General features: G+C 54.2%; 2 protein-coding genes across 5 annotated transcripts; one reads left to right on the top strand and one right to left on the bottom strand.

The window, feature by feature from the left end:
* The first annotated feature begins 3781 nt into the window (after window positions 1–3781).
* On the top strand, window positions 3782–5564 carry LOC120496513 (claudin-17-like). Its single transcript, XM_039697036.1, has one exon. The coding sequence runs from the start codon at window positions 3958–3960 to the stop codon at window positions 4600–4602; it is 645 nt and encodes a 214-aa protein (XP_039552970.1). The 5' UTR covers window positions 3782–3957; the 3' UTR covers window positions 4603–5564.
* A 3712-nt stretch (window positions 5565–9276) lies between these two features.
* On the bottom strand, window positions 9277–11997 carry LOC120496510 (protein let-653-like). 4 transcript variants are annotated; one of them, XM_039697021.1, is made up of 2 exons: window positions 10429–11997; window positions 9277–10287 (listed from the first exon to the last, which is right to left on the bottom strand). In XM_039697021.1, the coding sequence occupies exon 1, from the start codon at window positions 11650–11652 to the stop codon at window positions 10435–10437; it is 1218 nt and encodes a 405-aa protein (XP_039552955.1). In that variant the 5' UTR covers window positions 11653–11997; the 3' UTR covers window positions 9277–10287; window positions 10429–10434. The 4 variants fall into 4 exon arrangements, with proteins under 4 accessions (XP_039552955.1, XP_039552953.1, XP_039552954.1 ...); XM_039697019.1 differs by having other exon boundaries at window positions 9277–9924; XM_039697020.1 differs by lacking the exon at window positions 9277–10287 and having other exon boundaries at window positions 10340–11677; window positions 11783–11997.
* Between the last annotated feature and the right edge of the window lie 658 nt (window positions 11998–12655).

Here is a 12655-nt window from a genome sequence, read left to right as displayed (position 1 = left end):
TGTGGGGAGTGAGCAGTGTGGCTTCCAGGGCTGATCCAAGGGGCTCTGCCCTGCACTCTGGGCACCCCGTGGAAGTGGAGCCCTTCCAGGTGACCTGGGGACCCTGCAGGCCAGAGGAGAGGGATGCTGCTTTGGCTCGGGTGGGTGAAGCTCCCAAACCTTCCAAAAGTCCCAGTTCCATTCTGGAGCTCTGGAACATCCCCATCATGGGTGGGTAAATACACCACAACTGTTCCTGAGGGCTGCTCCTGCCACAAAACCTCCCGAGCTGGCTGTCCTGCAGTGCCCTGAGAAGTCCACCCCATTGGGAAGGGTTCCAGCAAGCTGGAGCTCAATCAGCTGAGGCTGCTCCCTGGTTCCCTTCCCAGAAACCTTCCCTGGTCACCCCTGGCTTGTGGAGCCTCCCCTGCCCGGGTCCTTCCCTTTCCCTGCAGTCCTTCCCTCCCTGTCACCCTCCTTACATTCAGCCCCAAGCTCATTTATCCCTCAGCTTGTTTTTGGCTGCTTCTCCTCTCCCTTTTCAGGCTTGCTGCCCCAAACCCACACAGAGAATTCCAGGGAAGCTGCCCAGAGAATTCCAAGGGAAGCTGCACAGAGAATTCCAAGGGAAAGCTGCCCAGAGCATCCCAGGGGAGCCTCCCCACTGCAGAGCACTCGGAGCACGCTCCCCCAGGTGGTCCCAGCCCAGGTAAATGGTTCCCAGAGCCAGGAGAGCCCTTCCCAGGGCGGGTGGGATTCCCTGCACACCCCAAAGGGGGGGGTCTAAAGGGGATTTCCTTGCTGCCCTTCCTCCTTTGCTGTTGGATCCCTGAGGGGAGGAGGGTGATCCCCAGGGAAATCCCTGCCTCCAAGAGCAGCAGAAATCAGTGTCTGGCAATAGGAACGTGACAGTTCTCCCCCAGTACTGCCTTTTGTTGTTTGTGGGTTCTGCCTCACTTTTCATCCCTGTTCCTCCCTGCCAGCCCTCCACGTCTCTGTTCCTTCCCACTTTAATAAGGTCCAAATGGAGCAGATTTTATCAGCTTTTGACACCAAACAAAACCTGAGCTTATTTTTTGCTGCATCCATGCTGAATTTTAATTTGCTTCCCATTTACTTCCTGGGCAATTGTTAAGCCTCATCCACGTGTGCATCCCTCAGGTGTCCAGTGTAATTAATGAAGAATAACATGACCAGGAGCAGAGGAGCTGCTCTCCCTGGCTGCTGCAGGCTCTCTCCCCTCACTGCAATGGCCTTGTGCAGAGATGCAGCTCCTCTCATCCTCATGATCCTTCAATCCTCTGCCTGCAGTGTGAGCCCTGCTCCTCTCCAACACAACAGCACCAGCTTTCCTGAGGAAAAAACCCTTGGTTTTAAGTCAGGCTGCACTCAGCAGGCTGTTTTCCATCTTCTTTCCTTCCCCTTCCCTCACTTCCAGCCCCCAAACCCCCAGCACATCTCTGGGATAAATAGTTATTAGACATTCCTCCTTCTCCTTGTGAGAGCTGCAGTTCTCGGGGGGCACAGGGCTGTGGGAGCCCCTCCAGGCTGCCCCACACAGGATTCACCTGCAAAAAATGGCTTTTCCTCAGGTGAGCAAAGGCAGGGCCTCGCTGGCATTTGGGGGAGGGCCAGGAGCTTTACCAGGTCCCAGGCACTCACAGTGCTTTGAGGTTTTATCCCAGCCTGTCTCCTGTACATTTGGAAAGCTTTAAAGCCCTTTTCAGCTCCTGAAATTTGCCTTTAGATTCCATTTGGAGCTTTCCCTCTGCTGCCTCCTTCCCCTCGGGTTCCAACAGAAGGAACCATCCTGCAGCAGTGTCCCCTGGGTGTTCCCTGGACCCACAGCAGTGTCCCCTGGACCCACAGCAGTGTCCCCTGGGTGTCCCCCTCTCCTGCTGATGGGTCTCACCCTCCAAAGGCTCTAATTCCTGCTGAAAGGAACCCCACCCAGCCATGGGGCACTCCCTGGGCGTATTGCTGCGTTTTAATCCTATTTCTCTCAGAGTTTTCATCCTCTCTGCAGCCTTGCCCTGGTGATTTTCTGCATGGCCTCAGCTGCTGCCCCTCCCAGAGCATCCAAGGCAGGATTATTTCCAGCACCCTGATGGATAAAGCAGCCAGGAGAATGGATGCAGGGCGTTAGGCATGGTCTGTGCTCACCTTCAGGAGCTGCCTGCCTGAAAACGTTGCACAAAGGGTTTTCCTGTTTAAAAAAATGACATTTAAATGCTGGGTTTAAGAGAGATCTTCCATCATAAATTGATTTCTGGTTCTGGAGTTAAAATAAGGAATGTTCCTGTAAGGGAGCAGTGTCCTGCCAGGGAAGGGAGCTTCCCTCAGACCCACCTCTGATTTCTGATTTCATCTCCTTCTTTGTGGCAGGGAGCAAAGTGCCTCAGATTCCTGCATCACAGGCTCCTTCTCTTCTGCCTGTGCCAGAGTGATGTGAAGCTCCTCTCCCTGTAAGTACAAACCTGGTGGTGGATTTCTCTCTGTGTTTCACACCTCAGCTCAGGACTTTTTATTCTCACCAGATTCCTGGTTGTAGACTCGAAGCTGAATTGCCCACATCCCTTGGGAGCATTTTCCACACGGAAATGTAACATTATAATGAATAATTTGCATTATCTGGCACTTCCTTCCTTCCAAGAAGTAACCGGGCTGTGGGTGGTTTGGGTGGACAGTTTCCTTTTCATGGCTTTAGCTTTGGCTTTGATGATGTTGTGTAGGCACCTAGAGTTGTAATTAAATTAATACCATCACAGACAATGCCTGATATTGCCAAACACACCGGCAAAAAACCCAGGATTTGTCTTTCTTCCACAGCACTTCTAGGGCTCTTTATTGTCTTTGGTGGGCCAATTTTTTACCTTATGTTTTCTAAGAGGTTCAAAGAGCTGGAGAAAGCAGCAGCACATCAACTTCCCCAGCAGCTGTGAGCTGTCATTGTCCAGCCTTGTGTCAGGCAGGAGCAGAGAGCAGCCAAAGTGGGTTCAGCAGCATTTCCTGGGCTGCCCCAGGCACAGCAAGGGCTGTTTGCCCAGGCTTGCAGGGCTCTGGGCTGCAGCTCTGTGGGAGGGACTCTGGATCTGTGCCTTGCACACCAGACACCCCCAGTGTCCCCTGGGACCACTGGTGTGGCACAAAGTGACAGCATTTTCCTTCTGGTTCCCATGAGGACTATCCCCTACCTGTGCCTTTGCTCCTGGATGCAAAAGCAGCAGCCGTGAGGCTCAGCCACTTCTTTGCTTGGTTGCCCTGGTGAATTTTGGAGCTGGGAGAGCGAAGCTTTGATGTTGGCTGGAATACTTGACTTTCCTGTACCTGTCTAACATCATGATTAGGCTTTTGTGTCTGATCAAAACGAGAAATCTACATTAAAGGGCTACACCAAGTACCTGTTGGCTTGGTCTAAAGGAAAATAACAATCAGCTGTCTTCCCAGGGCTGCAGCACTCAGGAAATGAGCCCCACTCAAGCCTCAAGTTTAGCTTTTGTTGTAAGAACAACTGTAATGACCCATTTTAAACGATATTTCTGCAGGTGGAAGTTCAGGCCTTCTGTACTGGATTTCAACAGAGTTGCAATCTTGCAGTTAAGAAATTGTCAGCCCTGCAATTAGGCACCTTTAATTGAATCCCTGCCACTTGCTTAATTATAGCAGCACTTCAGCCGCCCTGCGAGGAGCAGTGGAGTCAGCCCTGCCCCACCTCTGCAGGCTGCCATTGGCTGCAAACCTGCCGGGCTTGACGGGCTGCAGCCAAGGGGATTTCAGAGCAAATAAATAGCCGGGCCTCGGAGCAGCCAGGAATGGATTTCCACCGGTTGGAGCTCCGGCCTCTCCCCAGGAACCCGAACTGCTGCGCCGGGAAACCGCTGGAGAAGGTGTTCGTGTCCTGCAGTGCATGGCTCGTGTGAGCAGGTGGCTTGGGCAGTCCATGTAGGTGACTTTTTGGGGCAGCAGCTGTGGGGCAGCATGGCTTGCTGCGTGCTGCAGATCGCCGGGCTCATCTTGGGTGGTGTGGGCATGGTGGGCACGCTGGCGGCCACCGCCATGCCCCAGTGGAGGGTGTCTGCCTACGTGGAGGGCAACATCGTGGTGTTCGAGACCATCTGGGAGGGGCTGTGGATGGACTGCATCAGCCAGCTGGGCCTCAGGCTGCAGTGCAAGTTCTACGACTCGGTGCTGGCGCTGCCGCCGCCGCTGGAGGCCTTGCGGGCCCTCATGTGCCTGGCGGCGGCGCTGGCCGTGCTGGCCTTCCTGCTGGCCATCGCGGGGGTCAAGTACAGCCAGCGGGCCAAGCAGGGGCCCCGGGCCCTCAGCCCCTTCATCCTGGCGGCCGGGGCGGCCTTCCTGCTGACGGGCACGCTGGTGCTGCTGCCGGTGTCCTGGACCGGGGGCAGCGTCATCCGCGACTTCTACGACCCCGCGGTGCCCGCGCCGCTGAAGCGCGAGCTGGGCGCTGCCCTCTACGTGGGCTGGGCCAGCAGTGCCCTGCTGCTGGCCGCGGGAGCCATGTACTGCCACTGCTGGTGCCAGGCTGCCGGGCATGGCCACCCCCGGCTGGCCCGGGCAGCGCGGCTGGGAGCGCCGGCCCTGGGCGTCCATGCCTACGTGTAGCCGCTGGCCCGGCCACCGAGAGCTCTGGGCTGCACAGGACCCCGAGGATCATCCCATTCCAGCCCCTGCCACACCAGGGACACCTTCCACCAGCCCAGGGAGCTCCAAGCCCCATCCAGCCTGGCTTTGGACACTGCCATGGATCCAGGGCCATGCTGTGATCTTCCGACTTGACGTGTGCTGATTGACTTCCTAATTTACCTCCAGGAGGAGCAATTTTGTTGCTTTGCTGTTTGCTGGTGACTCGGATCTCTGTCTCTGGTGCCTGGCAGGACCTGTTCTCACACAGGTGCCTGGTTAGAGCACAGCCTGCATTTCTTTGGGAATGAGGAACGGCGTAGGACAGCAGCGGTCAGCAGGCTCTCGGGGGAGATGAGCAGCCCGTGCTGGGCTGGGGGAAGGAGCTGCTGTGCAGTGCCCAGTGCCCTGCCTGAGGGGCAGAGGGAGCAGGGCATGTCCCTCAGGAGTGGATTGTCCCTAAGGAGTGCCCCGGGAGAAGCCTGGAGCTGGCAGCAGGGCTCAGTGAACGGAGAAGCCTCCAGCTTCCACTCCTGGCACAGAGATGTTTGTGCTGCCCCAGCAGAGGCCTCTGGGACTGTCCATGGATTTCTGGTGCTTGTGGAGCTGCTGTATCCTCCTCATCTCCTCTGCAGGGCATGGAACGTGGCTCACAGAACAGATTTTTAGCCATTTCCCGGTGTTGGTTTCCCTGCTGCTCAGCACCCCTGCTGCTCTGTAGGCAGCACCTCCTCCTTGGCAGAGCCTGGCACAGCCTGTGCTCAGGAAGCCCTGTGCCCGTGCAAAGTGCAATCACCAGGGAATTACCAGTGCAATCACCAGGGAAGGCACAGGCAGTCCCACCTGCCCCTCGGAGCACAGAGCTGCTCCCACGGCTCCCAGCACGCCCAAAAGCCAAGCCCTGACATTGCTCCTGCTGCTCCGAGCTTGCCAGGCTGCCTTGGGAATGCAGCCTGATCCTGTCTGTCCGTCCTGCAGGATCCTACAGCATTTGCATGGTTTGGAATTTCAGTACTCCCAGCTGAAAGCCTCGGAGACTCCATGTCAGTGGTAAGTGCCCAAGGAAGCCCAGCCCAGCGGGGTTTTCCTGGTTCTTTTCCCAGCAGTGAGGGATGGCAGCACTTAAGGGACAATTTCACACACAGGGATCAGGCTGGCCCTGTGCTGTGCCTGTGCCTGCAGTGGCTGTTTGGGCTGAGCAGAGCAGTGTCTCTGTGTGTTCATTTGACTGCTCCATTTGAAAGAGAACATGGAAAGCTGCATTTAATTAAAGAAGCCTTTTATTAACTGGGCTTCAGAGGAACCTGGGTGAGGCAGCACCGTGCTCCACAGAAATTCATGGCATGGATTAACTCAGGAGCATTTGCATGGAAGGCAACCAGCTCAGATCTTGCAGGGGGAATTTTCCAGGCCCCACAAAACTGGTTTGATGTCTCCGGCTCATCACTGGAGCAGTCAAATCAGCGCTTATTAATTCTAGATGGAGATTGAAGAAAGCACTCGTAAATAGGTTTTTCTAGCACTAAACCATATTTTTTTTCTGTTGTCTTATGAAGTCTGTCACGGCAGCTGTCACTGACAGCTGATTTCAGTGGAGTCGTTCTGGTGACTTTGGTAATAATTTCCAGCACCCTGAGGAACTCCACCTCCTATTTAATTGCGATTTTTTTCTTATAACGCATATTTTGTTTAATATGGAACTGTTTGGTGAGTAAGCCAGAACTGCACATTTTGGAGTAATTTAGACATGACATTTGTGATTAACAAAGCAGAGGATGAAGACATTTGCAATGCAAATCTGATACATATTTATGTGTAGGTAATGGATTTAAATGATGATGTATTCAGTGTAATGCAACTTTATGCAGATGTAATGTGCTTAAGAAGTAATTAAGTGCAGTTTTCTATAACATTAATTAGAGGATCCTGTGTACTTCCACTATCAGTGGGCTCATCTAGGAATCAAACTGGAACTGGGCGTGCCATCTGCACTGGTAACTTTATTTTCAAAGAGCAGAAAGATAGAACTGTTTTATTTGAGCATTTGACATCGATTTCAAAGCAAACCTGAGCTTTTCATGTCTCTCATTAGCACCTGATGACTAAATATTTCCCCATTTCTCTCTTTTTCCAGCTGATCCAAAGAGGAGATCAGACAGAGTCCCTGAGCTCAGACAGCCCCATGCTCGTGTGTGGGCTTGGAGCCAGCCCTGATCCCGAGGGCAGAGCCAGGCTGGGCTGAGTGGCACACCTGGCACTTCCTGGGCACGTGCTGGAGCATTTCGGGCTCACGGGAATACGTCTGAGAGGGTGGCACTAACATTTCAGAGTTTGGGCAGAGCTGGAATTCCCACACTGTGGATTCTGGTGGGGAAAAGCCCCCTTGGAGCATGAGTGGATGTTTTATGTCTGCAGGCATGAAGGGATTTGGCACTCACTGGGTGCATGTGTGCCTGCTGAGGGACACAGTTTTTCCTCTGCCCTGTTCAGATGCTCTGAGCTGACTCGGAACTGCTCAGAGTCTGGGAGCAGGAAAAAGAAGCTGTAAGACTTCAGCAAAACCCTGCAGCTGGACTTTGCAGCTGCCCTGCTGCTGTGGATGAGTTTCCTGAGGGCAACAGGAGAAGTTTGGCTGGTGGAGGGGCTGGGCCACACCCCGTGCCCAGGGCTGCACCTTCTCTGGAACATCTCTGGCTCCTGCTGGGTTTCATCCAGCCCAAGCCCGTGTCCAGGGACCCTGAGTGCCCAGGGGGGCTCCTGCAGCTCATCTGGATGCTGACGGGCCCTTCCAGGACGCCAGGAACAAGAGCAGAGGCTTTTTGGGAGGGAAGGAGCCCTGTGTGCCCCGGGAGGGAAGCAGGCTGGGAATAATCCCTGCGCTTTTCCCTGCCAGGGAAGGGCCTGCCCCGGGGCTGTCACCGTGTGCGTGCTGGCTGAAGCCTCGTGCAGGTTCCTGTGGGCTGCAGCTCTGCTCTCCTGCAGGGGGAAGCTGCCCTGTGCTCTGTGCTCACAGGTGCTGCAGAGCCTTCAGCCTCCCTGCACTGCTGGGAGATAACTGATTAAATACCATGGGCAAATCTCTGCTGTGATGTCCTGGTGTCCTTGTATGCTTTGGTGATTGCAGGACAAAGTGACTTTGGAAACAAACGTGTCTAGCTGTGTGTTTGAAATAAATGTATGGACTTGTCAGAAAACCCCACAAACACCAGAGTGTTTTTTTTTACAAATTTATTTATTTTAACGGGAGACAGAGGAGTTGTCGAGTCCTGCAGGGCAGGGAGAGGAACGTCCTGGGTTCGGACAGGGAGTGCTGCGGCTTTGTTTGAATAAAGGCAGAGTGCCCCCGGGCACGGCCCGCGGGGTTTTCCCTCTCTCTCTCTCGGTTTGGGAGGGCGCCGCCTCCTTTCGTCCCGAATTCCCGGCTCCTCCTCTCCCCTGGCTGAGGCCCCGGGAGGGTGCAGCCCTCATCCTTCATCCCAGCTGGGAAATCCCAACCCCGCGGGCTCTGGAGCCCCTGAGCCCAGCGTGGCATGGCCACTGCTGTCCTGCTGTCCGGGCTGTGTCCTGCTGTCCTGCTGGCTGTTCTGCACACCACAGGCAGAGTCTCTGTGCACTGAGCTGCCTGCCGAGGAATCCCAAACCAACTCAGGGACAGATGGACAAGGGAATAAACTAAATTAGAGAATAAATGTCAAAATACTCAAATGACCTCAAGTAACCCCTGTGACCTAAAGTAACCCCTACGACCTGGAATAACCTCGATCGTGACCTCAAACGACCCCTATGACCTGGAGTAACCCCGACTGTGACCTCAAATGACCCCGAGCAGGGTCTGAAATGACCTAAAGTAACCCCTGGAGAAACCAAAAAATTCTCAAACGACCTCAAGTAACCCCTGTGACCTGAAATGACCCCTACGACCTGGAGTAACCTCGATCGTGACCTCAAACGACCCCTACGACCTGGAGTAACCTCAATTGTGACCTCAAACGACCCCTATGACCTGGAGTAACCCCGATTGTGACCTCAAATGACCCCGAGCAGGGTCTGAAATGACCTAAAGTAACCCCTGGAGAAACCAAAAAATTTTGATATGACCTCAAGTAACCCCTGTGACCTGAAATGACCCCTACGACCTGGAGTAACCCCGATTGTGACCTCAAATGACCCCGAGCAGGGTCTGAAATGACCTAAAGTAACCTCTGGGGAAACAAAAAAATTTTCAAACGACCTCAAGTAACCTCTGTGACCTGAAATGACCCCTACGACCTGGAGTAACCCCAACTGTGACCTCAAACGACCCCTGTGACCTGGAGTAACCCCGATTGTGACCTCAAACGACCCCTATGACCTGGAATAACTCAACTTGACCTCAAGTGCCTTGTTCAGGGTTTTATTTTGTTTTAACTAAGGGGGGAAAAGGCACTTGCCTTTGTTGAGATGCTCTGCAGCAGATTTATGTGATGATGAAGATGATGAAGATGATGAAGATGATGATGAAGATGATGATGACGATGAAGACGATGATGAAGATGATGAAGATGATGATGAAGATAATGAAGACGATGATGAAGATGATGAAGACGATGATGATGACGATGATGAAGACGATGATGACGACGATGAAGATGATGAAGACGAAGATCTGTTGATGGCGCAGTGTTGCTGTGCTCGTTGGCTCCTGTTCTCCACCTCTCAGCAGTCCCACAGTAGCAGGGGCTCATCTCAAGGCCCGGCAGGGTGTTGAGGTTTCTGTCTCTGCAGCAGCAATCCCAAAGGCCAGCGAGGTCCTTTTGGGTCTCTGGGATCCCCATTTCTGGGATGGGCCTGCTGAGGGTGCAGGGCCTCAGGGCCAGCCACCGTGGGGTGTTTGTGCCCCTCGTTCCCAGACAAATGCACGCCAGCTGTGGGACCCTCCTGCCACCCCAGAAACACAAATGGGTTCCACTCCCACATGCCTTGGTGGCACCAGGCTGCCCTGAGTGCCAGAGCCCACCAAAGCTGTACCTTTGTGGGGCAGACAGGCCATGGCATCCACACAGTCCAGCAGATCCAGTTCTCCTTTTCCTCCACCTGCCTGGAGACAGGGCCCCTCTAATCCTGGTCAGGCACACGCTGGTGTCCCCTGTGAATGTGTTCCTGAGAGCAAGGAGAACCAGTGATGTTCCCATTCCTGTAGGGTCCAGAGGTCTGTCCACGGGAGGCCAGAGCACTGCTGACTCGAGATGAGCTCTGCTGAAATTCCTCTTCAAAGTTCAGGCACCCAGGCTGCTAAGGAGGAGGGGGCTTTTCCATCCCGTGCTCCTGAAAGAAAAAGCAGAGGTTACCTGGTGGAGTGTATCCTCTCTGCCTGGCTGGGGGGCATCTGCTCCTCATGCAGAGACTGGCTGGTTCTGGTGAGTGTGGGAAGTCCCTTCCTGAAGCTCCTTTCTCAGGTTCTCTCCCAAGCTCCAGATGCTCGCAGCCAGCTTTGTTTCCATGGATGAGACATGGTGCACAACAGGGCAGTGACAGAGTCCTTGTAAGTTCCCAGCTTGCTGACCAGGGCTCCCACCTTGTCCTCTCCTTCCCTCCACGGCACATCTCCAGGTCACGGGAGGATCTCTCTGGTCCAAGGCGTGCAAATCTCATCCACATCTGCAATGTGCACTGTACATCCTTGGGGCTCTCAGGGAAAAATTATCTCCTTGTGCTCCCTTTCCCCTGGTGCACCTGGAGATCTTTACAAAGGTGTCCATCCCTCTCCATACCTTACAAGGGCGTCCATCTCTGTCCCTACTTTACAAAGCACCCACCCCTCACACTCACCAGCAGTCACTGCCAGAGGCTGACAGTTCCCTGGGCTCTCCTGGTCCCCTGGGCACTGACCACAGCTGGCAGCCCACCCAGGGCCACAGTGACAGTGATGACCACTGGTGCTGGCTCTCCTCGGTGTGAGGGTCCCGCCACCTCCTCATCAGCCACACTTTGGATGGGTCTGCTCTTGGATTTCTTCTTCTGAACGGGGGCAGCTGCTGCTGGCTTGGGCTGCCCTGGCTTGGTGGCGGTCTGTGTGGAAGCACTGACTGCCCTTTTGGCTCCTCTTCTCTCCATGCCAGGCTGTGCAGTCGTGGTGCTCGTTGCTTTGCTTCTGGTTTCTTTTCTCCCTGTGCCAGGCTGTGCAGTCGTGGTGCTCGTTGCTTTGCTTCTGGTTTCTTTTCCCAGTGTGCCAGGCTGTGTAGATGTGATGTCTGCTGCTGTGCTGTGGGTTCCTCTTCTCTCCATGCCAGGCCGTGCAGTCGTGGTGCTCGTTGCTGTGTTTTGGGTTCCTCTTCTCTCCATGCCAGGCCGTGCAGTCGTGGTGCTCGTTGCTGTGTTTTGGGTTCCTCTTCTCTCCATGCCAGGCCGTGCAGTCGTGGTGCTCGTTGCTGTGTTTTGGGTTCCTCTTCTCTCCATGCCAGGCCGTGCAGTCGTGGTGCTCACTGGCTCTGTCCTTCCCTCCTCCTCTTCCTCGTCCTCCAGACCCCGCTGCACCACCCGGAGCACTTCTCTGTCTCTGAGCATGGTGCAGAGGGTGCAGAGGGTGCAAAGGGTGCAGGCTGCAGAGAGAAGACAAAGCAGAACTAACAAGATGATTATGCCGTCTTTGACACCCAGAGGGAACTCGAGATTTTCAAAAACTGCATTGTCAGGTCTGAAAGTCGGGGAGAAACCACTCTCTGCTCTTTCCCCCTGGGGCTGGGTGAGATTGTTGAGGAGGATGCAGATGGAGCAGCCCAGATTAGGAAAAGAAAAGGAAAGTGAACTTGTATTCCAAGTTAGGCTCACTTCCTCAGAGGTTATCATGCAATAGACACAAAAAGCCAACAAAGCAATTTTCATACCATTCCCTGAACTCAAGAGGAGCATTGCAGCAGACAGGTGGTTCCCCATGTGTGGGAAAAGACAGAGAGCAAGGCATGAGACCCACAGAAGCATGGAGAGCATCACAGTGAGCAGGAGGTTTCTGCAACACAAAATTGTCATTCTGACTTCTCTCAGGACTGGCTCCATGCAGGGTGTCAAAACATGTACCAGTCTGAAAGCAAACCAGGAGGAGACCCCAAGTCAGAGCTACAATTTAACAGGAGAATGAAACAAAGGCAGAAAACACCAGCTTAAACTGACAGGGTCAGAATACAACCTGGCACCCCGGAGGTGTGATCAGATGGTGGCTGCGGCTCTCTGGGAGGGATGGCCGGGTTCTGTCGGAGCACGGATCCTGCACAAGGGCCTGCTCTTCCTCTGGAGCTCCCCTGCTGATTCTGGACCTCTTCTCCTCTGGGAACTCAGCAGGCAAAGTGCTCCTGGTGCTCCAAGCCCCAGCTTATATGCAGCTGGGACTGCTGGGCTCCTCCCCCTGGGCGGAGCATCTCACAATGGGATGATGTCACTAGGGAGTCATCCAGGGAGATTTTGGGGCCCCCTGCACAGAAGTATCCCTTGGAGAGACTTCTTGGAGATGAGTCATGGAAGAGAGAAAGAACACTGTTCTAACAGCTGATGGAGATGGGGACAGCATTCATGCTTTCAGTTTCATTTCTTATTCTCACCTAAGACATAACCCCACCCAGGCACTGCAACGACCTCAAGAAACCCCAAATGACCTCAAGAAACCCCTGTGACCTCAAGCAGCCCCTGGGGTCCTGCACCCTCACTCCTGGGGAGGAGCAGCCCATCAGATCCAGGCTGGCAGGGCAGGGGTGCCAGGCAGGCTCTCCCACAGCTCCCCTCCCTGCCTGCTCCCTCAACTCATCTTCTTCCTGAGGAGTTGGCTCCTCAGCAGCAGGATCTGAGCAAGCCCTTCAGTTTTGCTGCACACAGCCAGTACAGAGTCTTAAACTGGGTTAAAAAACCCCGAAAGTGATGAATATTGTTCCACAGAGAAAAAGCGTAAAACAACTCAGTGAACACAAGACTGCTCATGTCTCATTCTGCCTGGCCTCTGCCAATGCTGTACAATGTGTTTGAAGGGAATGGGCAGAGGCAGCTGTGGATGTAACACACACAGTGCTCA

Source organism: Passer montanus, unplaced genomic scaffold, assembly GCF_014805655.1.
Source record: "Passer montanus isolate IOZ18808 unplaced genomic scaffold, ASM1480565v1 scaffold116, whole genome shotgun sequence".
NCBI classification, from domain to species: Eukaryota; Metazoa; Chordata; class Aves; order Passeriformes; family Passeridae; genus Passer; species Passer montanus.
This window is presented reverse-complemented; position numbering and strand designations above follow the sequence as displayed.

Excerpts from the sequence above, each read along its gene's own strand:
- LOC120496513 (XM_039697036.1), top strand. The coding sequence starts at position 3,958 with ATGGCTTGCTGCGTGCTGCAGATCGCCGGGCTCATCTTGGGTGGTGTG.
- LOC120496510 (XM_039697021.1), bottom strand. The coding sequence starts at position 11,652 with ATGGAGCCAGTCCTGAGAGAAGTCAGAATGACAATTTTGTGTTGCAGA.